The 21861-nt window shown below is 38.3% G+C and overlaps 2 protein-coding genes across 2 annotated transcripts; both read left to right on the top strand.

The window, feature by feature from the left end:
• The first annotated feature begins 2584 nt into the window (after positions 1–2584).
• Positions 2585–14195, top strand: LOC144004708 (aconitate hydratase, mitochondrial-like). Its single transcript, XM_077502158.1, has 18 exons — positions 2585–2621; positions 3611–3753; positions 3836–4094; positions 4264–4356; positions 4653–4811; positions 5770–5920; positions 7168–7272; positions 7347–7438; positions 7605–7710; positions 8080–8237; positions 8388–8461; positions 8592–8703; positions 10269–10451; positions 10593–10688; positions 10782–10973; positions 11113–11245; positions 12546–12667; positions 12847–14195. Exons 1-18 carry the CDS (start codon positions 2586–2588, stop codon positions 12976–12978), a joined length of 2346 nt encoding a protein of 781 aa, XP_077358284.1. The 5' UTR covers position 2585; the 3' UTR covers positions 12979–14195.
• Positions 14196–16767: 2572 nt separating this feature from the next.
• Positions 16768–21836, top strand: polr3h (polymerase (RNA) III (DNA directed) polypeptide H). Its single transcript, XM_077505237.1, has 6 exons — positions 16768–17271; positions 17918–18014; positions 18250–18336; positions 18428–18491; positions 18581–18812; positions 20799–21836. Exons 1-6 carry the CDS (start codon positions 17161–17163, stop codon positions 20847–20849), a joined length of 642 nt encoding a protein of 213 aa, XP_077361363.1. The 5' UTR covers positions 16768–17160; the 3' UTR covers positions 20850–21836.
• Positions 21837–21861: the final 25 nt, after the last annotated feature.

Raw genomic sequence — 21861 nt, 5'->3', positions numbered from 1 at the left:
TTGTTAAATACAGTGGCTCACAGTTATAATACTGAAGTTTGAGATCAATAAATAATAATTTTTCAGACAAATCTTACAGTCTACCATGTACAAGTTTACTGAATGGTATTTTCTAAATTTGAGTTAAAAAAAAAATCGCAACAATCGACTTGTAAATTCATATCGGGATTAATCGGTATAGAATCGAATCGTGACCTATGAATCGTGATACGGATTGAATCGTCAGGTACTAGGCAATTCACACCCCTAATACATACATACATACATACATACATACATACATACATACATGAAAAAAATAAATTAAGAACTATTGAGAATATTAAAATGAGAGCATAATTTTAAAGTTTTGTGAGCTTTCTTGTTTCTAGCACCAGGCATAGAAAGTAGATATCCATCTAATTCCTTCAAAAACACAAGAAATGGGCTTTGACTTTTCAAATGTAGCCTACATATGTGAATATATAGAAACAGACGAAGCATTATAAGATTAGTACTGTATTCTTTTTTCACGTGAGGTGTCATAATAATAATAATAATAAAAAAACATTCTGTAAAGAAAGTTAAATGTTACAGAAGTTGCCCAAGATAAACCTGTAAATGACTTGCCACAGTTTACAAGTTCGAGTGCAGTTCCTAGACAGACGTATATACAGTACAATCTCAAAATGGGAGTCACAGAGTGCAGTCTGATCAGACCTGGGCAAAGAATGGACCGAGGGCTCCATCGGCACGCCTGCAGTCTCTGACTGGCCTTCACAGTGAACATGAAGTCAAAGTAAACATAAAATGTACTTAGCTTTTATTTTGAAAGTTGGCATAACGTGCACGTGTGTGGACTCTAGTACAAGCAAGGTACCACGCTAGTCCTATACAACGTGTCTTCAGTGTTGCTAAGTTAGCAACATTTTCGCTATATTTAGCGACTTTTCCGAAACCTCTAGAAAACTATTTTTCCAAAAAAGAGACTATAACAAAAGTTACAACGTGGTCCTAAGGGTACCAACATTCTTATTTCAAAAAAGAATCTCACGGTGTTACTTCGATAAATACTTTTGAATGAAATTTCTTTCACCTTCTTGATATATATATATATATATATATATATATATATATATAAAAATTTAATCAAGATACATAAAAACATAGAATAAGATAATTACACGACAATTCCATAATAGTTTCATACAACATCAGATTGGAAAAGAGCATGGACCTTGTCATTGTTTTATGAAAAGATGGGTTGAAGCACAATTGTTTATTCAGTAACATAAAACACAGTACAATACAACACCCAAACACCATGGATACACCAGAAAGAATAGCATAATAAACTACAGCAATCCGTTTTTAAGTGTCACATGTATATATATACATGTTGCTGGCACCTATCTCAGCTGGCTCTGGGCAGTAGGCAGGGGACACCCTGGACTGTTTGCCAGCCAATCGCAGGGCATACAGAGAAGAACAACCATCCATATGCACAAGGACACCTAGGGACAATTTGGAGCGCCCAATTAACCTGCCATGCATGTCTTTGGAATGTGGGAGGAGACCGGAGTACCCGGAGAAGACCCAGTGTTCGCCACGCGGGCACGGGGAGAACATGCAAACTCCACCCAGGAAGGCCAGAGCCTGAACTTGAACTGGAGTCCTCAGAACTGGGAGGCGGACGTGCTAACCACTCGACTACTGTGCCGCCCTAATATAATATAATATAATATAATATAATATAATATAATATAATATAATATAATATAATATAATATAATATAATATAATATAATATAAAATAAAATAATATAATATAATATAATATAATATAATATAATATAATATAATATAATATAATATAATATAATATAATATAATATCCATCAATTTTTTTGACCGCTTATTCCTCACAAGAGTCGCGGGGGGTGCTGGCGCCCATCTCAGCTGGCTCTGGGAAGTAGTTGGGGGACACCCTGGACTAGTTGCCAGCCAATCACAGATAATATAATATAATATAATATAATATAATATAATATAATATAATATAATATAATATAATATAATATAATATAATATAATAATTTATTATCATATACTTGCGTGGACCGTGGCCACAGGTGTCTTATCATACAGTGTAGGTGCGGTTTTTCTTTCTTTCTTTCTTTCTTTCTTTCTTTCTTTCTTTCTTTCTTTCTTTCTTTCTTTCTTTCTTTCTTTCTTTCTTTCTTTTCTTTTTTTTTTAAAAACAAATTGAAATCATGCGCCAGAACATGGCATATATAAGCAGAACACTAAACCTATACAACACATCATACATTAACTCACAATAACTATGACAAACAGGGAAAAAAGGGGGAAAAAAAGTTGCCAGGGGTCTAAAACAAAGAAATATTGAATTGAAAGCACTAAAATGGGACCACAATTATCTTGACAGCCTTCTTACTTTTAGAAATAGAAATGGAAATCAAATATACATCTATATCTTTCAAAAACACGTTTTGATAAATCTAAAATTTAGAAAGACACGTCGTAGAACGAGGTTTAATATGAATGACGTCATATTTTTGCGACACTCATTATTATGAAACAAAATGGCGTCCTACTGTTTCACTGTCACTCGGTTGCGGGTAAGAAACAATTATTTTTATTTGATCACAGATATGAAATGTCTTTCTAAATAAATTCTGTATTAGAATAGATGGATTCTTAGGGCGGGGTCCACTAATGATCGATTACGATATGATGACTGCGGGTAAAAATACACATTAAGTGCGCATGGAATCGTTGCTAGGCAGGTCGCAATGCCCCTGGATGGCTAGAAGCTGTGACGCATGTAGCGGACACGCACCTAGTCCGGTTTGACGTGAACTAGTATTAAACCATGTCATATCTTGTACGTTGTCAATTATATAAAGACAATTGTACGTTCACGGGTAATCCGACATGAGCTGTGCAAGGTGATCGCAAGGTTAAACAAATTTTCAAATACAATGTTGTTATAATGTTGAATTAAATCGTTTGGATCAATAATTAGTAATGCATAGTTTTTAAATTGGTTTAATAAACGGTTCGGATATGGTTATAAAATAGAATAAAAATTATATATTAATACCCTCACACGTTTTCCCTTGTGCAGTACTTACTTGCATCTGTTATATTGGGTGCCCATGGTGTATGATGTAGTAGATTTTTTGTTTTAATCAAACTTTCGTAGGTCAGATATTCACTATTGTCAGTTGTGAAATTATACTTGAGCTTTCAGACGAAATACAGGTGGATATAGTTTGCGATAGGTTCTACTAATACTGATTAAAAAACAAAACAAAACACAAAACAGCAGTAATAATCCATTTTATTGTGTAATGTCATTGTGTATGCCAGTATAATCAGTTTTTGTGACAAAAATGTAGGACTCTAACCTTGTTTATAGGGCATATTTTTACTGGTCTACCCCTTGATTTGATTTCAACCTGTGCTCTCATTCTCCTATCATTTTATTGCCTTGATTTCTATTATTGAGTTACTCTGTGTAACTCCAAACTTGCTGCTTATCCCTGAACTGTACAATAAAAGTCATGTTATTTCCTGGAATCTTCTTTTGTTTGTCTTGGTGCAGCTGGCCCTTGGAACCGGTGCAAGGCGACTGCATGTGTCCGCTGCCCTCAGTGCCAAGGCCAAAGTGGCGATGAGCCGCTTTGAGCCTGGTTCCAGTATTAACTATGAGCAGATGCATGAGAACATCAACATTGTGCGAAAGAGGTCAATTCTCCAGTGACCCCTTACATTTTTACTGCACATCGGTACGGTGCAAGTTCCCTAATATTTCCGTCCCCTCCATCAGACTCAACAGACCTCTCACTCTCTCCGAGAAGATTGTGTACGGTCATCTGGATGATGCGGTAGGGCAGGAAATCGAGCGCGGCCGCACTTACCTGCGCCTGCGTCCGGACCGTGTGGCTATGCAGGATGCTACAGCTCAAATGGCAATGCTCCAGTTCATCAGCAGTGGTCTTCCCAAGGTGGCAGTGCCGTCCACTATCCACTGTGATCATCTGATAGAGGCTCAGATCGGAGGGGCTCAGGACCTGCAGAGGGCTAAGGTCAGCGCAAATGAAGAGAAGATTACTGCAGTCATGTCATTCTTTTAGTTTTGAGAGCAACATTCGGAATGATCAGTTCTCAATATTTTTTTATTTGTGTTACCGGAGTGACCCTTATGACAAGTTTCAAGATGTATGTATTATACCTTACTATTTACTTGTAACACAGGAAATTAACCAAGAAGTTTATAACTTCCTGGCAACTGCTGGTGCCAAATACGGAGTAGGCTTCTGGAAACCTGGTTCAGGGATCATCCATCAGGTACACAACACACAAGATAAATTCTACTATTAATGTCAGCGTTTACACCTAACACATGTGCAAACAGGCTAATGGCATGCACACCACTGTTTTAAACAAAAAAAAAATTCTCAAAGTGTTTCATATATTTTTCAGTTATTTGACAGTAAAAAAAAAAAAAGAGACTGGTCTGATAAAGATTTTCCTTTTGTCAGAGCTTCTCGGGCAGAGAATGCTGACAATTCGGCAAATGTTATACTGAGTGCTTTTGCATACCATCAGCGAATTAAAATGTGAGCGCCTCTTGTGTTGCGCAGATCATCTTGGAGAATTATGCATATCCTGGGGTGATGCTGATTGGTACGGACTCACATACTCCTAATGGTGGTGGTCTGGGTTGTGTCTGTATCGGCGTTGGTGGAGCCGATGCTGTGGATGTCATGGCCGGAATCCCCTGGGAGCTCAAGTGTCCCAAAGTGAGTAATTTCCATCATTTTGGACCCAAAGGGATTTTCTCAAGTTTTTAAGAGTACATGTCACTATTTTTGTGTTGCGTTTTCTAGTGTTGTTTTTGTCAATGAAAACTAAACAAAAATATTTTCATTAACCTACATTTTTCACCGGACTAAGACTAAACTAGACTAAAACCTCCATTAATAAACAATAACTGGGACCAAATCAGTATGCATTTTTGTCAACTAATGTAGACGAGACGAAAATGTCCTTTACTTAATAAAAACCAGACTAAAATCTATGGACATTTTAGTTCATGAACAAAAACAAGACGAAAATCATATCATTTTGTAAAATCCTTCCTCTGCTAAACTGTCACTGTGACACTGTCATGTGACACACAGTGACACACCCGCTTTCAAATCTACAGCTAACGAGTGCAACATGCACAAACACATGGAACAGACAGGAGGTGGAGTCACAGTTAAAAAAAAACACAACTAAAAAAAAACCCACAATAAACAAACAACCCCCCCCCAATCAATTATAGTTATAATGTGAAATTATCAACGGCTGGGATATAACATTCCAAAAATAATTTTAATCCAACCATTAATTAATGCTGGCTAACTTGCTAGCTTAGTATGGAGTCAAAGTAGCCACTTGTTGATATATTGTGTGAAGTACATTTGATGTGAAATTGTTTTAGATCCGAAATGTTCAACATTATCTGCTGACAAAAAAATATACAGGGGTAAAAATTCTTGTAGTTTTTGTTGACTAAAACTAGACGAATAAAGGTATGTTTTCTTGGACTAAAATAAAGACTAAAAGGCTATTTGATGTCGACTAATAGTTGACTAACTAAAAATGGGATGAGGTCGACTAAGTATGATAAAAACTAACAAGTGAGATTTAAACTGGACTAAAACTGAGACTAAATTTAAAAATGCCTAATAAAATTCACTCTACTGTTTACAGGTGATTGGAGTGAAGCTAACAGGCTCCCTGTCTGGCTGGACTTCTCCAAAGGATGTCATCCTAAAGGTGGCTGGCATACTGACTGTAAAAGGTGGCACAGGCGCCATTGTAGAGTACCATGGGCCTGGAGTTGATTCAATTTCTTGTACAGGTAAGGAGGATGTGGAATTTGTGAACTATTTGTGCATTTTAGTGTGTTTCTCTAAGATTTAAGTAGGGCCGGATCGATCGGCCGATTATTGGCCTTCAAACATCGGTCAAAACAATCGGCCAATTGGGCCAAATGGCCAATTAATTCCTCCTTAAAACATTATAGAAGAAAACCGAATTTTCAGACGCTGTGAAAGTACCCTGAATGCACCATTTTGCTTGCGTCGCATTAGCAACTAGCAAGTGTGTAGCGTATGTTATTCTGTTTATTCTGTTGTCCCGAAGCGTCCTTTAAGCTGTTTAATGACGCCGCTGTTCGAGTTAACTGTAAAACTAAACGCACAACATTAAGAATTAGATCCACTGTATATTTAAATACAAAGCACTTTTTCGCTTTAAAACATCGCTAGCCAAGCGAAGGAAAGGAAGTTAGCATCGACTTCAGGAGTGTTTTTCCTTCAAATAACGAATATCCACACATCTTGTGGGAACACATACTCACAGATGAGCTAACACTACGCAAAGGCACAAATTCTTCCCAATGTGTGAAAAACTATTTATTGTAATAGATTCAATCGCAACTTATTTCTGTACTCAGTTTAAGTGTGTATGCCATGGATGCACGGCACCACACTGCCCCCAAGAGGCCAAAACGCACAGGAACAGTCAGTATTTATTCTTACTGCGTTTTCAGTTGCTATTATTTTAGTTTATTCTATTCTTATTTCACTTTCTTATTGTTTTTATTTTGTCATTGTCCTTTCAAGTTATATTATATTATAAAGTTGATTTGAAGACTTTCTTTTCTCAAAATTCAAGGATGCAAACATCCAAAGATTTTTTTGTTGTTGTCTTTAGTGCAGTAAGTCCCAAGACTTGTGAAAATAACACAAGATAAAAATATATAAAATAAAAGTTTAAGCCTTTACATCAGTTGGAAAAACAAGTAAGAATGGTTTTATTATTGACACATATACAATAACCTTGTATAATTCATGATTTTTTTTTATATGGACTTGTCATTCAAAGCAGGGAATATTAATAGCGAAAGTTTGTGCGCAAGTGACACCCATTGAAAAGGAATTGGGGAAGGGGTTAATTTGATACATTATATATTTTTTTTAATAAATAATCGGCAGATTAATCCATAATCAGCATTATTTTTCTGCCAAAAATGCGTATCGGCATCGGCCTCAAAAAATGCATATCGGTCGGGCACTACATTGAAGTGATCCTCTTACTTATCAGGTATGGCCACTATCTGCAACATGGGTGCTGAAATCGGCGCCACCACGTCCCTTTTCCCCTACAACCATCGAATGAAGACTTACCTTGAGAAAACTGGCCGCGCAGGTAAGTCATTGTAACAGTCTTTCTTGTACTGGTTAGTCCGTATTCACGATTCTTCTTTTCTGTTCCTTCCACAGAGATTGCCTCTCTAGCTGATAAGTTCAAAGATGACTTGGTTCCTGATAATGGTTGCGAATACGACCAGACCATTGAGATTAACCTGAGTGAGGTGCAGTATATTGTTAAAGTATTTTAATTGGAACAACAACAAGTTTCATTCTGTCACATGTTCCGCCTCGCTGTCTATTCTTTATTGTTGAAACACAAATTCTGTTCCTTTGTTTAGTTGCAAATATACCCCCGTTATGGTTGTTTTGTTTTGTCTCTCCTAACAGTTGAAGCCACACATCAACGGACCTTTCACCCCCGACTTGGCCCACCCTGTGTCTGACATTGGTGCCATTGCTCAGAAGAGTGGCTGGCCCCTCGAGGTTAAAGTTGGTGAGTCTTTCTTTTTTTGAATTTGTTATGCTTTGTCGAATGAAATGGGATATTTCTTTTTTTGTTGCCACTAGCTGTGTTATTGACCTGCAATCATCACATTACTGCTAAATCAAGAAGCTCAGGGTTCTCCTCTTTCAACTGTGCAAGAGGAGATATCTTCTAACTAGTATTGTTTTGATGATGAATATACAAAAATGCTGATAAATTGTTAAATCAAAAGATTAAAAGCATAATTTCTGTTCTGGACCACTGCAAACTACAACTGTAGTAATAAACATATTTGAAATGAACCACCTCTTGTAGTGGATCTCATTAGATTGCATTGCGCATGTGTCGCTAATGTGGGTTGTGCCACTCAACCTGCAGGTCTGATTGGCAGTTGCACCAACTCAAGCTACGAGGACATGGGCAGAGCTGCCTCTCTTGCCAAGCAGGCTTTGGATAAAGGCATGAAGTGCAAGGCCCAGTTCACAGTCACCCCTGGTTCAGAACAGATCCGCGCAACCATTGAAAGGGACGGATATGTGAGTCACAAGCTCGTACAATGTACAGTATAGTATACATCATTTCTAAATTGGGATATGATTGACACATGGGCTGCGTGTGTGTGTGGGCGGGGGAGCATGAAAGGAACAGGAAAGCATCTATTTCCAATTAATGCTATCTTTATCCAGGCCAAAATTCTGAGTGATGTTGGTGGGATTGTACTAGCCAATGCATGTGGACCTTGCATTGGTCAGTGGGACAGGTACGAGCTACATAATGATCTTTATGCTTTTCTATCATTTTCATTCAACTTTACGCAATTTAGTTTAAAAAGTTCTGAATGACAAATAGGAGTGTCTTTCAGGTTAACATGTAATATTCACTGTCAACAGGAAGGATGTGAAAAAAGGAGAGAAGAACACTATTGTCACTTCCTTCAACAGAAACTTCACTGCTCGCAATGATGCTAATCCAGCTACACATGCTTTTGTCACATCTCCCGAGGTAAGCATTGCTGTAGTTCAGGGATCTGCAACCGGCGGCTCTGGAGTCCCTCTCCTGTGGCTCGCTGTGGATCTTTATTCTCTCACTTTTTTTTCTTTTTTTTTTAACAGATCTATGTTTATTTATTTATTTTTTTTACATAAAATATTATTTAAATGAATTATTTAGATAAGAAATTAATAATTAAATATTTAAAAAATGGTCTAAGTCCAATTTTGTAAGTTGTCAAAAAAAAGAGAACTGAATGGTAGATGAACATATTTTTAAATTACGTAAAATTTTACAAAAAATGACCATAAATTGTCAAAAAAGGAAGAAAATTACCAAGAACTTTCCACAAAATTGCCAAGAAAAGTCAGATTGATTTAAGAAAAGGTTAAAAAAAGAAAAAGAAAAAAGGAAATGTCCAAAAACAAAAGAAGAAATCCCAAAAATTAACATAAACTGTTCACAAAATAGTAAAAAAAAAAAAAAAGAAAGAAAGAAAAAAAGAATGAAAGAAAAAAGAACATTAATTTAAGAAAAGGCTGGGAAGAAAATGTTCAAAGACTAACCATAAAAATGTCCAAAACATAAGGAGAAATCCCAAAACCATAAAAGGTCCACAAAATGGCAAGAAAGGGATTAATTTAAGAAAAGATTAAAATAGTAAAAGAAAGAAAAAAAAAAAAGAAGGAAAAAAGTAACCATAAAAATGTCCAAAAACATAAGGAATCCCGAAAATTACCATAAAATGTCCACAAAAATGCTCGCCACAAAAAAGTCAGAAAATTGATTTAAGGAAGGGCTGGAAAGAAAATGTCCAAAAAACAAAAGAAGAAATCCCCAAAATTACCATATAGTGTACACAAAATCCCCCCCCCCCAAAAAAAACTGTTAAAATCTATTTAAAAAAAAAAAAGGCAGTGCAGAAAACGTTTAAAACTATAAAATGTCCAAAAATAAAATAAAGAAATGTCGAAAATTACCATATACATAAACAAAATTGCCAAAAATGTCAGAAAATTGATAGCAAAAAGGCAGAATTTTTTTTTCCCAAAATAGCCTAAAATGTCCAAAAAGGAAGAGGGGAGGCAAAAATGACCATATCTCCATAAAATTGCTAAAAATGTCAAAAATTTGACAGAAAGGCAGCAAATCCAGAAACTGAAGAGGAAAGATAGAAGCTCATGAATGTGTACCGTATGTATTGTCATATTTTTGTGTTGTGGTGCAGCTCTAAATAGCTCTTGGGCCCTCAGTACAACATACTAACACTAACACACTGTTTCTGTCATCACACTCTGAAAAATGTTTTGTGGCTCCACACGCATTTTGGTTATTTATTTGGCCCAAAATGGCTCTAAAGACAGGACAGGTTGCTGACTCCTGCTATAGTATGTTAAATGTCAACGCCAACCTTGTGGAGACATACACAGTTCAGTTGCTCATATTCAAAGAAAGCAGTCCAAACATACACCGGTAACATAAGTCAAGTAGTGTATAATTAATCTGACATTGCCAAAACTAATTTGGGTCACTGTGACTTAATGTTATTTAAATTCTTCTTCTGTAACTCATTATAGATCGTGACTGCCTTGGCTCTTGCTGGGACACTTAACTTCAACCCAGAGACGGACTACTTGACCGCTCCCAACGGAGAGAAATTTAAGTTGGAACCCCCCACTGGCGATGAGCTCCCTTCCAGAGACTTTGACCCTGGCCAAGACACTTACCAGCACCCCCCAGCTGAGGGCAGCACTGTTAAGGTCAGCTCGGTCAATTTGTTTTTTTACTACGTAAGAAAGGGGGACAACATGTGCAAAGTATTATTAAAATGCAGCCAATTGTAATCTGTATATTAAAGAAAAGCTGGAAAACAGTAGGGTCTCATATTTGATGTTGTCCAGGTGAATGTAAACCCTTCCAGCAACCGCCTGCAACTACTAGAGCCCTTTGACAAGTGGCATGGAAGAGACCTGGAAGACATGAAGGTCCTTATAAAGGTGAAACGCAAGTCTCGGTTTTTGCTGCTTGGCATGTTGTGGCACAATAATGTACCACATTTAAGTTTCTTGATACTCATTTGAATCTTTTAGGTGAAGGGAAAGTGCACGACTGATCACATCAGTGCCGCCGGGCCGTGGCTGAAATTCCGTGGTCACCTCGACAACATCTCGAACAACATGCTGATTGGTGCTGTTAACACAGAGAATGATGCAGTCAACAAAGTAAAGAACCATCTTACTGGAAAGTATGACGGAGTGCCGGATGTTGCTCGCCACTACAAGGTGACCCTCAAAGTTGAAGGCCCCAATTGAAGGCGTAGATCAAAATACGCTATTCGTCACGAACCGAGCAAATGGACTTCAGTGTTTTTTTTTTTTTCCCAAACCAAACTTGACAGCAGCCTTTAACTCCCTAACCCAGGCCAATGGCGTCAATTGGGTGGTGGTTGGAGATGAGAACTATGGTGAAGGATCCAGCAGGGAGCATGCTGCCCTGGAGCCTCGACACTTGGGGGGGCGCGCTATCATTGTCAAAAGCTTTGCTCGAATCCATGGTAAGTTTTTGAGGGAAAGTCAAAAAGTGCACTTATACACGGAATTCGGATTAACATTACATCTGTGGATTATTAATTAACTCATTCACTCGCAGCCATTTTTACTGAAGCAAACCCCTTCGCTCGCGGCTGTTTTACTGGATTTTGAATGATTTTGCAAGACCCACATAATATTGTGTTCTATTGCTATAAAAACATGGAAGCTACCAAAAGAAAGATTAGAATCTCTTCTTTCATTAGGAAAAAAAATACATGTTTGTATCTTGTTTCCGTTTTGCAGCAATTAGCATTGAAATATAGCTATGTTTCATCAAGAATTTGTTGCAACATGGCTGATCGCTTATACTCTGCTGCCACCTGCTGGCCGTTTTTGTAATAACTACCATTGCTTTAAGTGACCTCTTCATGTCGGAAGCTGCATCAAAGCTTTCTGTATGCTCTTGCATACAAAAACATTTCAAAACAAACAAACAAACAAACGTATAAATATGTTTTTGGGAGTGCAGGGCAAATGACAAAAAAAAACGTATTTATATGTTTTTGGGTTTGAATGAGTTAAGCAACAAAATCCACCTGTTTTTATCCATCTTTGGGGGCGGCCATTTTGCTACTTGCTGTCGACTGAAAATGGCATCACAGTTGCTCACGGCTCAGGCAGCGACCATTCACGGACTATTCACAGCTGAGCTTTTTGAGCCGTGATTGGTTGTTACCTGAGCAACTGTGATGTCATTTTCAGTCTACGGGAAGTGGCAAAAATGGCTGCCTGTTGTGATGGATAAAAACGGGTGGCTTTTGCTGCTTACTTCATATTCCACAAATGTTCAGAATATTATTATTAAAGGGATACTTCACTTATTTAGCTCATTATAGTAATAAAAAGTTAATATTTTGTCTATAATTAATTTGATACTTTCATTATTTTTCATGTACAATTAGTACCTTTAAAAACACATTTTGCAACTTGCTGTCGACTGAAAATGACATCACAAGGGCTCAGGTAACCAATCACAGCTCACCTGTTTTCTCGGTTTGGTCATGTGACATTCACAAGATGAGCTGTGATTGGTTACCTGAGCCCTTGTGATGTCATTTTCAGTCGACAGCAAGTTGCAAAATGTGTTTTTAAAGGTACTAATTGGACATGAAAAATAATGAAAATATAACATTTCTTATAGGCAATATATTAATGTTTTACTGCCAAAAATGGCTAAATAAGTGAAGTATCTCTTTAATATTATGTCGTGTATTTTCATTTTGTGTTTTGTATTATTATTATTATTTATTTATTTTTAAACAGAGACTAACCTGAAGAAGCAGGGATTGCTCCCACTAACGTTTTCCAATGCAAGTGACTATGACAAAATTCGCCCTGACGACCACATGTCAATCACCGGCCTGAAATCTTTCACTCCTGGCAAGGTAAGCCACACCTTGCACCCATTAAACAGCCATTCTTGACAATATATACACACAATTTCTGAGAGGTCTTAATTTAACGATGTTCATTCTTGTGATTGGTACAAATTAGAATCAGAATAATAAAGAAATCTGAGTGACTTTTGAGTGGAGTGACAGTCATGATCTGTTTCCCCCTCTAGCCAGTGACAGCGGTGATCAAACATAGCGATGGCAGCCAGGAGTCCATCTCCCTAAACCACACTTTCAATGAGACGCAGATTGAGTGGTTCAAAGCAGGCTCCGCCCTCAACAGGATGAAGGAGCTGCAGTAATTGGTTGAGGGAAGGAAGGCGGGGTTTATAGTGGCCATGGAAGAGCCTTAGCATGGGTGAAGAAAGCGAGGAATGTGAATGTAGTGAAGGAAGAGACCGTGTGAACTCTTCATGATAACCACACTTTTGTAGTTCCACAACGTCGCTGGACAGATGAAAAGCGCACACAGCCACAGATTGGATTGCACATTGCAGAGTCAAACGCACAGCCGACTGTGTGAGAAGCTTAGCGAAACATCTATTTTAGGGCTGTGTCATACTAACTGCCATTATTCCATGTTTCAGTCACACACACTGTTTGCGTATGGCTTTAGTGCATGTGAACATTGATGGGTTTTGTTTTTTTTTCAATATCACAAATCAATATTATTATTGCTGTGGAATCAAACTGAACAAGCTGTCCTGACTTAGTAAGTTTAATTACCATGTTATCCCACGCAGTACAATATATTGAAAATAAATAAATAAATAGCGATAAATACTGTATGTTAGATGTTGAATAACAGCTCTGTTTTCCGTCCAAACAGATTTTGATAGCAAAATGTGATTCAGCCTACACTCCAATGTAAATTATTTTGATGTTTGTTCCTTGTGTCATTATTGATTTGGGCATTTCCTAGAGAGCCCTCACATTATACCAAGACTTTTATTTGGATGAGTGCAGGAATATCCTAGATGTGACCGTCTTTCATATTCCAAACCATGTCATTGCTGCTACTCTTGTTAGCATTAACTTGCCTTTTTGTGTATTTATGCATATACAAAATCTGCAGTGGGTCATTTTCTGGCTTGAAGAAGTAACCCAAGTCATGCGAGATTAATGAATTTTTTCTCACCTTGTGTTCCTGTAACATGACATATTATCATTAAAAAAGTAATTCTTTTCTTTTTTTTAATCGTACTCTATAAATTTTGTTACACTACTCAATGCACAATCTAGTCTAAATGTCCACATGCTAGTAAACTGGCAGGCATCTAACTCTTAATTAATAATTCTATGTTGTGTGTAATTCTTTTGGACTTGATAGTCATGATAATTCAACATTCTTGTATGATTTCTCCAGCCGTTTCATCAATTGGCTGTCCCGTATGTGAAGTGCAAAAATGACAAGGTGTTATTTTTGTTTGTCATCTCGTTCTACACTGTAGATATACTTTTTTTTTCTCTTTTTTTTTAAACATAATGATGAATGCTCCATAAATGTGCTTTAATGTCACTGTTTGGTGTGTATGGTGTGCTTTATTGCTGCACTATGTATATACATGTGCACATCAATATATATCAGTCATTCTTGAGATAAGGGACAAAACAGGTTTTAAAAAAAAATCATTTAAAAAAAAATATTTCTTGGGATTTGCATAGGGCGGCACGGTGGAGGAATCGTTAGAATGTCCGCCTCACTGTTCTGGGGACTCCTGTTCGAGTCCAGGCTCCGGCCTTCCTGGGTGGAGTTTGCATGTTCTCCCCGTGCCCGCGTGGGTCTTCTCCGGGGACTCCGGTCTCCTCCCGCATTCCTAAGACATGCATGGCAGGTGAATTGGGCGCTCCAAAATTGTCCCTAGGTGTGCTTGTGAGTGTGGATGGTTGTTCGACACAGTACTTAGTAGAAACAGCCTGGTTTATGATGTTTAAAATTTGTTAAACATAAAGAAGAGGACTTCAGACGTTTTACAACTTGACTTAAATACATGTATGAATTACATGCCTGTGTGTGGATGGTTGTTCGTTCTGTGTGCCCTGCGAATGGTTGGCAACCAGTCCAGGGTGTCCCCCGCCTACTGCCCAGAGCCAGCTGAGATAGGCGCCAGCACCCCCCGCGACCCTTGTGAGGAATAAGCGGTCAAGAAAATGGATGGATCGATGGATTTGCATATAAAAAAAAGTCTTAGGTATTTAACCATTTTTATTTTATTATTATTATTATTATTTTTAATCCTCTTGTTTATGTTTAACAAATTTCAAATATAAATCATGCTGTTTCTACTAAGTACTGTCTTAAATATTCTCCATTTTTGATACTGTAAATGTATAGGATCGTATGCTGAGAAACGTTTCTTGGGAGGAGCAATATGGCGGCCTCACGACTTCAAAAGTCCTTAGTCTACGTCACTTCCTATGTGACACATCTGTGCAAAATCTCTTAAATCAAATGAGATTTACATAGAGGAAAGCTAAAAGAAAACTATCATTGACGCTTAAACAAAAAAGAACAAGACTGAATGGGTTAAGGAGAGGCAATGGACTGTGGATGACGGTGATGATGAAGGTTATCTTCAGTGATGAGTCACGAATCTGCATTGGACAAGGTGATGACGCTGGAACTTTTGTTTGGTGCCGTTCCAGTGAGATTTACAAAGAAGACTGCCTAAATAAAACATCCAAATTCCCACAGTCCTTGATGATATGGGGCTGCAGTCAGGCAAAGGCACTGGGGAGATGGCTGTGGTTAAATCTTCAATAAATATACAAGTTTACATTGACATTTTGGACAGCTTTCTTATCCCTTCAATTGAAAAAATGTTTGGGGATGATGAAACCATTTTCCAAGATGACAATGCATCATGCCACAGAGCTAAAACTGTGAAAGCATTCCTTGGAGAAAGACGCATCCAGTCAACGTCATGGCCTCCAAATAGCCCAGATCTTAACCCAATTGAAAACCTGTGGTGGAAATTGAAAAAAAAAAAAAGGTCCACAGCAAGGGTCCGACCTGCAAAGATGATCTGGCAACTGCAATCAAAGAGTTGGCACCAGATTGATGAAGAATACTGTTTGTCACTCATCAAGTCCATGCAAGCTGTCATAAAAGCCAGAGGTGGTGCAACTAAATACTAGTGATGTTTTTTCTTTGTCTGTTTTTCATGATTCCACATTTTTCCCCTAAGAATGGAGTGATTCCATATTTATTTCCCTGCACTTGCTCTATAAAAGTAACATTTACTGACCAGCACAATGTTTTTCTTCATTTCTTTTAGTGTTTCTGAAAGCCAAGATGTTGCACTTTGGAATGACCTTACGACTGTTTTATGCTTTTTATCTGAGTTTGATCTACAGAATCAAACGTCTGAGTGAGTGCTCGTCCAAGGCTGGTGATTCCATACTTTTTGCTAGGGGTTGTATTGTGTGTGTGTACAACAGTTTGTTAGTAGAAAAGATGTTTATATTTGTCTTACTCTTTGTCAGAATGAATCCGGATCTAGAATATGATTGACCCAACTATAACCTTTTATTAGAGCCCAAGATCATTATTGTATGTTGTAGCATTCCAGAATAGCAGCCTTTCCCCCTGGTTTTGTGACCATGGTCCCCACAGGTCCCCCAAATGGCATACTTTTGGCTCTCCTTGGGAAAAACCAGTGTAAAGTGTGTGTGTGTGTGGTGTGTGTGTGGGTGTGTGTGGGGGGTGTATATATATATATATATATATATATATATATATATATATATATATATATATATATATATATATATATATATATATATATATATATATATATATATATATATATATATATATATATTTTAAAGGGATGACAGAGTTGAAATGTTCCAGCTGTGACCGTAGTAATATCAACATTGTTTATCAAAACATCCATCCATCCATCCATCCATTTTCTTGACCGCTTATTCCTCACAAAGGTCACGGGGGTGCTGGAGCCTATCTCAGCTGGCTTTGGGCAGCAGGCGGGGTACACCCTGGACTGGTTGCCAGCCAATCGCAGGGGTTAAAAAGTGACAGCTGAAAATGTATTATTGATGAATGTGGTGTGTAGTAAAATGCCCCTTAATATACTTCCCTTTATTTGAATGATGCAGTCTATTTTTAGGGGGGAAAGGAAAAGCAAAGGTCTGCATCTACTGTTGCTCAAACAAGCTTTCAAATGCCATCAACCTAAATTCACCTGATTGTACATGCAAGCGTTTCCAAAACCTTTCTGTACCTTTAAATTTCTTGACGTCGTAAACTGATCGGCACTGCCGTAAGTATCACATGGCAGCAACATGTTTCCAACGCTGTCAACGATAACTTTACGTTTTGTTTTGTTGTAGTTTTTGTTTTTATTTAAGACATGATTTTATTTAACGTGTTTGGTAGATGACAAAACGAAGCGTTCATCAACTCTCAAATGTAGCGCGCACACTGCGCTTTGGTTTTGGTTGCGTATGCTTGAGTCGTAACCATGTTTGTGTTAGTGGAGATGGTGGACACAGTCCGGATCCCTCCATGGAACTTTCACAGACAGCTCAACGAGGCGGTGTGCGAGGAATTGAACAAAAAGCTGGCTAACAAGGTGGGTCTACGTTAATATGTTCTCAAACCTTTGCTCGATTGTGTTTTTTAAATGTTAAGTGACTCTCTCTGTATTACTCATTGGGCAATGGTTATTTTGCCGTGACCAGCTCTGATTGGTCAATCGCCGGAGCGACGTATTCTTTCTTGGCCTGTCGTAAACGGTTATTTCACCGTTATTAAAGTAGGTTGGCCGCGAATGGGCTATTTTAGCGTGGTGTATACATACAGCAGACTGTTGTGAATCGGTTTTTTATTTTGCCGTGAGTTATGCCCCCTTCTGTCTTGTATTCGTGTTATGCTAATTCATAACGACAACAAAATCAACAACGTTAGATTCATGTATCAAACACTTGTTATGAATTTTACGGTTCATCTCCTTGTTAGAAGAGAGCAAGATAGAAAATGTACCCAAGCATTGAATAACTGGACGTACTTTAAAATGTTTACAGAAGGACAAATTAAGTTCATCTTCAAAGGTTATACTGCACTGCATTTTAAGTTCATCCTGAAATTTCATCTGAAAGTCAAAATTTTCTTAACCCTTTGTGAGTATTAGTGTAACTTTGCTAGTTTGCGCTTACGAATGCAATTGCGTCCTTGCAGGTAAGCTGCCTTTTTGAAACTGCAATCTCTTCCTACCTCAGGTGGTCTACAATGTCGGCCTCTGCATCTGTTTGTATGACATCACAAAACTGGAAGATTCATACATTTTCCCAGGGGACGGCGCGTCACACACCAAAGGTATGATGAGCTGATAGCTTGACTGTTAATAGTGCATTGTTATGTTCCACTACCTCCTTGTTCATATTTTAGCCTAAATTGAACTAGATGTTACGTTTTATTAATTCACACATTCAGCCTGTCTTTTAATTATTGATGCAAAGTAATTATGCTTTGGGAGATGAGATGGTATGTTTGAAAGTTACAAATTCCTTTGAATGAGTTGACCTTGCTCCCCTTTTTTTTTTGCTGTCAGTTCATTTCAGATATGTTGTTTTTCACCCGTTTCTGGACGAGATACTGGTGGGCAAGATCAAGTACTGCAGTCAGGAGGGTGTTCATGGTAATCTAATGTCAATTTTCGAGCATGTAAATGTAAATCATTGTAAAAGCTCACATCCCGCTACACTGACAGCTTCGTTTCCATTTCTCAGTGACCATGGGCTTCTTTGATGACATTCTCATCCCACCAGAGTCTCTTCAGCAACCCACTAAATTGTATCCTCTCAAACGTTACATAAAATGAAGTATCTTTTGAAGAAGTGGATTTTTAGTGTTACTGCAGTCTTCCTTAGCTACAGCGAAAGCGACGAAGCCGAACAAGTTTGGCTTTGGGAATACGAGACGGATGAAGGCGCACATGACCTCTACATGGACCAGGGGGAGGAGATCCGTTTTCGAGTGGCGGATGAAGTATTTGTGGATACGTCACCAACGGGCCCGAGTACTGACGTGCCACCCGCCCAACCCGGGCAGTCGACGGCACCACCACCGGCACAAGATACCGGCGAGAAGAAAGAGGCACCGTATACAATAATAGTAAGATCTGCTCTTGCTCCAGCAGTTGTTCGGTGTGCTGTCCCAAGTTTGAAACACAATGTTATGCAAGATGAACACGAGACATGCTGTATTGTTGCATCATGCTGAAAGTGGTGATGCAAATCTGCACTACTGAAGACGGAAATCTATAGTGTATTTTCTAAGGGTGTCACGATTTCGATTTTTTATCGAAATCGATCGAAATTACGTCACGATTTCGAACATCGAAATAGAAGAGAGGACACACGATTCGATGCCCCCCCCCCGCGCGCCCGCCGCCACCGCCGCCACCGCCGCCACCGCCACCTCCCAGGAAAGCAAATGAGACGCAGCCATTCAGCTACTAGCTAACGGCACTTGTTAGCTGACTTCTCCTGCAGTCATGATGGCAAGCGCGGACAGACACAGCAATGGTGCTTCAAGCCGCTCCCGCTTCTCTCGTCACCAGTTTGGAAACATTTTGCGTTCCCGGTGAGTTATGTCGACAACGTTCACGTTGTCGATAAAAAGACCACAGTTGCAAGATATGCTATGTGCGCGTACTGTACTCGGCCACGGTGTTACGCCCGGCTCGTCAAGGGGAAGGGAAGTAACACAATAACAGAAAATATAGAGTAGATAAACACGGGTCGACTTTAACATCTGAGTAGTTTTAATTGAAATTTCAGGCAGGGGTTTGACAAGGGAGTGAAAGTGGAAGGTGAACAAATAATAACCGCATTTGACAGAACTGACAGAACGGAGGAGAAACAACAATAACCAATAGGGGTATAATACACGGATACACAATAGCGTCGCGCTGGCACAGTCGTCCAATCGGAGTGTCGCGCTGGCACAGTCGTCCAATCGGAGTGTCGCGCTGGCACAGTCCTCCAATCAGAGTGTCGCGCTGGCGCATTCAAACTGAAGTACCATTATACGGGCACCAGCCGACACAAACACACACATACATACTAGGGGAGCGGAGCCGGCGGCGGGCCCGAGCCGCCAGCCGTAACAACGGGAAACACGACAAACATGACGGGACATTTACGCAGGCATCACAAAGATTTAGATTTATCAAATTCAACTAGAAGTGGGAAAACAACGGTCCAACCAACTATTTCATCCTCATTTACAGTGAAACTTCCACACACTTCAGCTCGCGCGAAACGCCAGATCCATAGGTCTATTTATAGCAGCAGACCTGCAGCCTTGGAAAACGCTGGATTCAAACATTTAATTAGTGTACTTGGACCACGCTACAGTATGCCCAGCAACTGTAAATGTTGGGATATAGTTTGTTCAGGCTGTATTTGTTCCATGACTTTGGATACAATATATTTTTTGTTGTTGTTGCACATTATTTTAAGAGGAACGCACAGCACACTGTTGTAACCAAAAACAGTCAATAGATGGCAGGCACCCACTGTGACTTTTTGTTTTTGTTTTTTTATTTTTTATTTTACACTTCAGTAAGAACAAGACGGTTAACTTTATATTGTAAATAAATTCTTTGAATTTGATCATTCCTGCCTAATATCAATTATCATATATTACATAAATTTACACAAAAATAATATGGAAATTGCATCACCTATATGTAGCCGATCTTTTGAAATAAGATTTACTGTACAATGAATAGAACCAATGATCATAGACTAGCCTTAGCCTACAGAAGCATATGCCTCTGTGTTATAAAGTGGGGGAGCGGGAAAAAAAAAAAATCGAAAAAAAAAATCGAAAAAAAAAATCGAATCGTGACCCCAAAATCGAAATTTAAATCGAATCGTGGAGTTGGCGAATCGTGACACCCCTAGTATTTTCTAATGTCTGAGTTAATTCCTTTTTTTGCAGGCAAAACCTTAAATATATTTCTTGTATTGGACCTCATTAGAATGTGCCTCTGTTAGTGTAGCTAATGTTGTAACTACTGAGTATATTTTAAAATTATTTAGAATGGCATGCCATGAGCAAAAACACTGAAACGGACTTATCTTGTCTTAGGGGACCATTTGTGAGCCAGGACTGGGGCTGTTGTCATGGTGGAACAACTAGCAGGAAGAGGAGATTTGGACTATCATCATCATCATCATCATCATCATCATCGCTCTGAAAGACCTGTTGCACGTGGAACAAAAGTTGATTTTTGACTTTGACTGAGTCCTGCTGCTACACAGGCTGACTTGGTTAAGAGACCAACAATGGACTTTGGTGACAGAACATGCTAACATGTGACATGTCACAAGATCATCTGAGAAATACTCACCTAAAAGACCTACAAGCATCATGTTTATTATGTGTCGTATATTTAATGCGGAATGATCCATAAGTACTGCTTTTAGTTATTTTATTTCACATCAGACAACATTTACCTAATCAAGGAAATATAAGTGATTCAGTAAGTCAAGAAGTATAGTAATTTATTTACCATAATGTTTTGAAGTGTGATATAATGATAAACCCCAAATGAGATTTATTATTTGCTCTTACGCATTGGATTTAATATAGGATGTCAAAAAGAATTAAAACTCAAAGGTGTGGAAATAAACCCACATGCATGACTTTCTGTAATAATAATTTAAATATTATTTCTATAATGTTTTGCTAAACATTCATATCACCTTATCATCAAATAATGTGCAGGGCCTGTCATCAGTGTGATCATTTTGATTAGTCACTTTTTGTGGTGACAGGAAGTCACGGGGATTAGAGACAAGCTGCTAAATCCTATATTTTGAAAGACATAAATATATACACGTAAATGCGTTTCATGTGACCCCTGTGCGATCATTGGTTACTTGTCTCAATTGGTAAAATTAGGTCATGTTGCATTAAAAAAATGTTTTGGATCAGATAAAGGCGTTCATGTGACTTCCTTCTCCCTGAAAATGCTGACAACTTTCTCTGCCTGACTTAAGGATTGTACGATCCAGCTCTGCTTTCTTTTTAAACCTTTTTTGGAAATTGTAATTCCATTGATATAAATTCCATTGATATAAACATGATTGTTTTTTTCTGCAATAAAAGGCAATCTCTAGATGACTTTTGACCACAGCAGCTTGTTGTA

This window comes from Festucalex cinctus, chromosome 1 (assembly GCF_051991245.1).
Source record: "Festucalex cinctus isolate MCC-2025b chromosome 1, RoL_Fcin_1.0, whole genome shotgun sequence".
Taxonomy (NCBI): Eukaryota; Metazoa; Chordata; class Actinopteri; order Syngnathiformes; family Syngnathidae; genus Festucalex; species Festucalex cinctus.
Note: the sequence above shows the minus strand (reverse complement) of the source record. Positions and strands in the feature narration are given on the sequence as shown.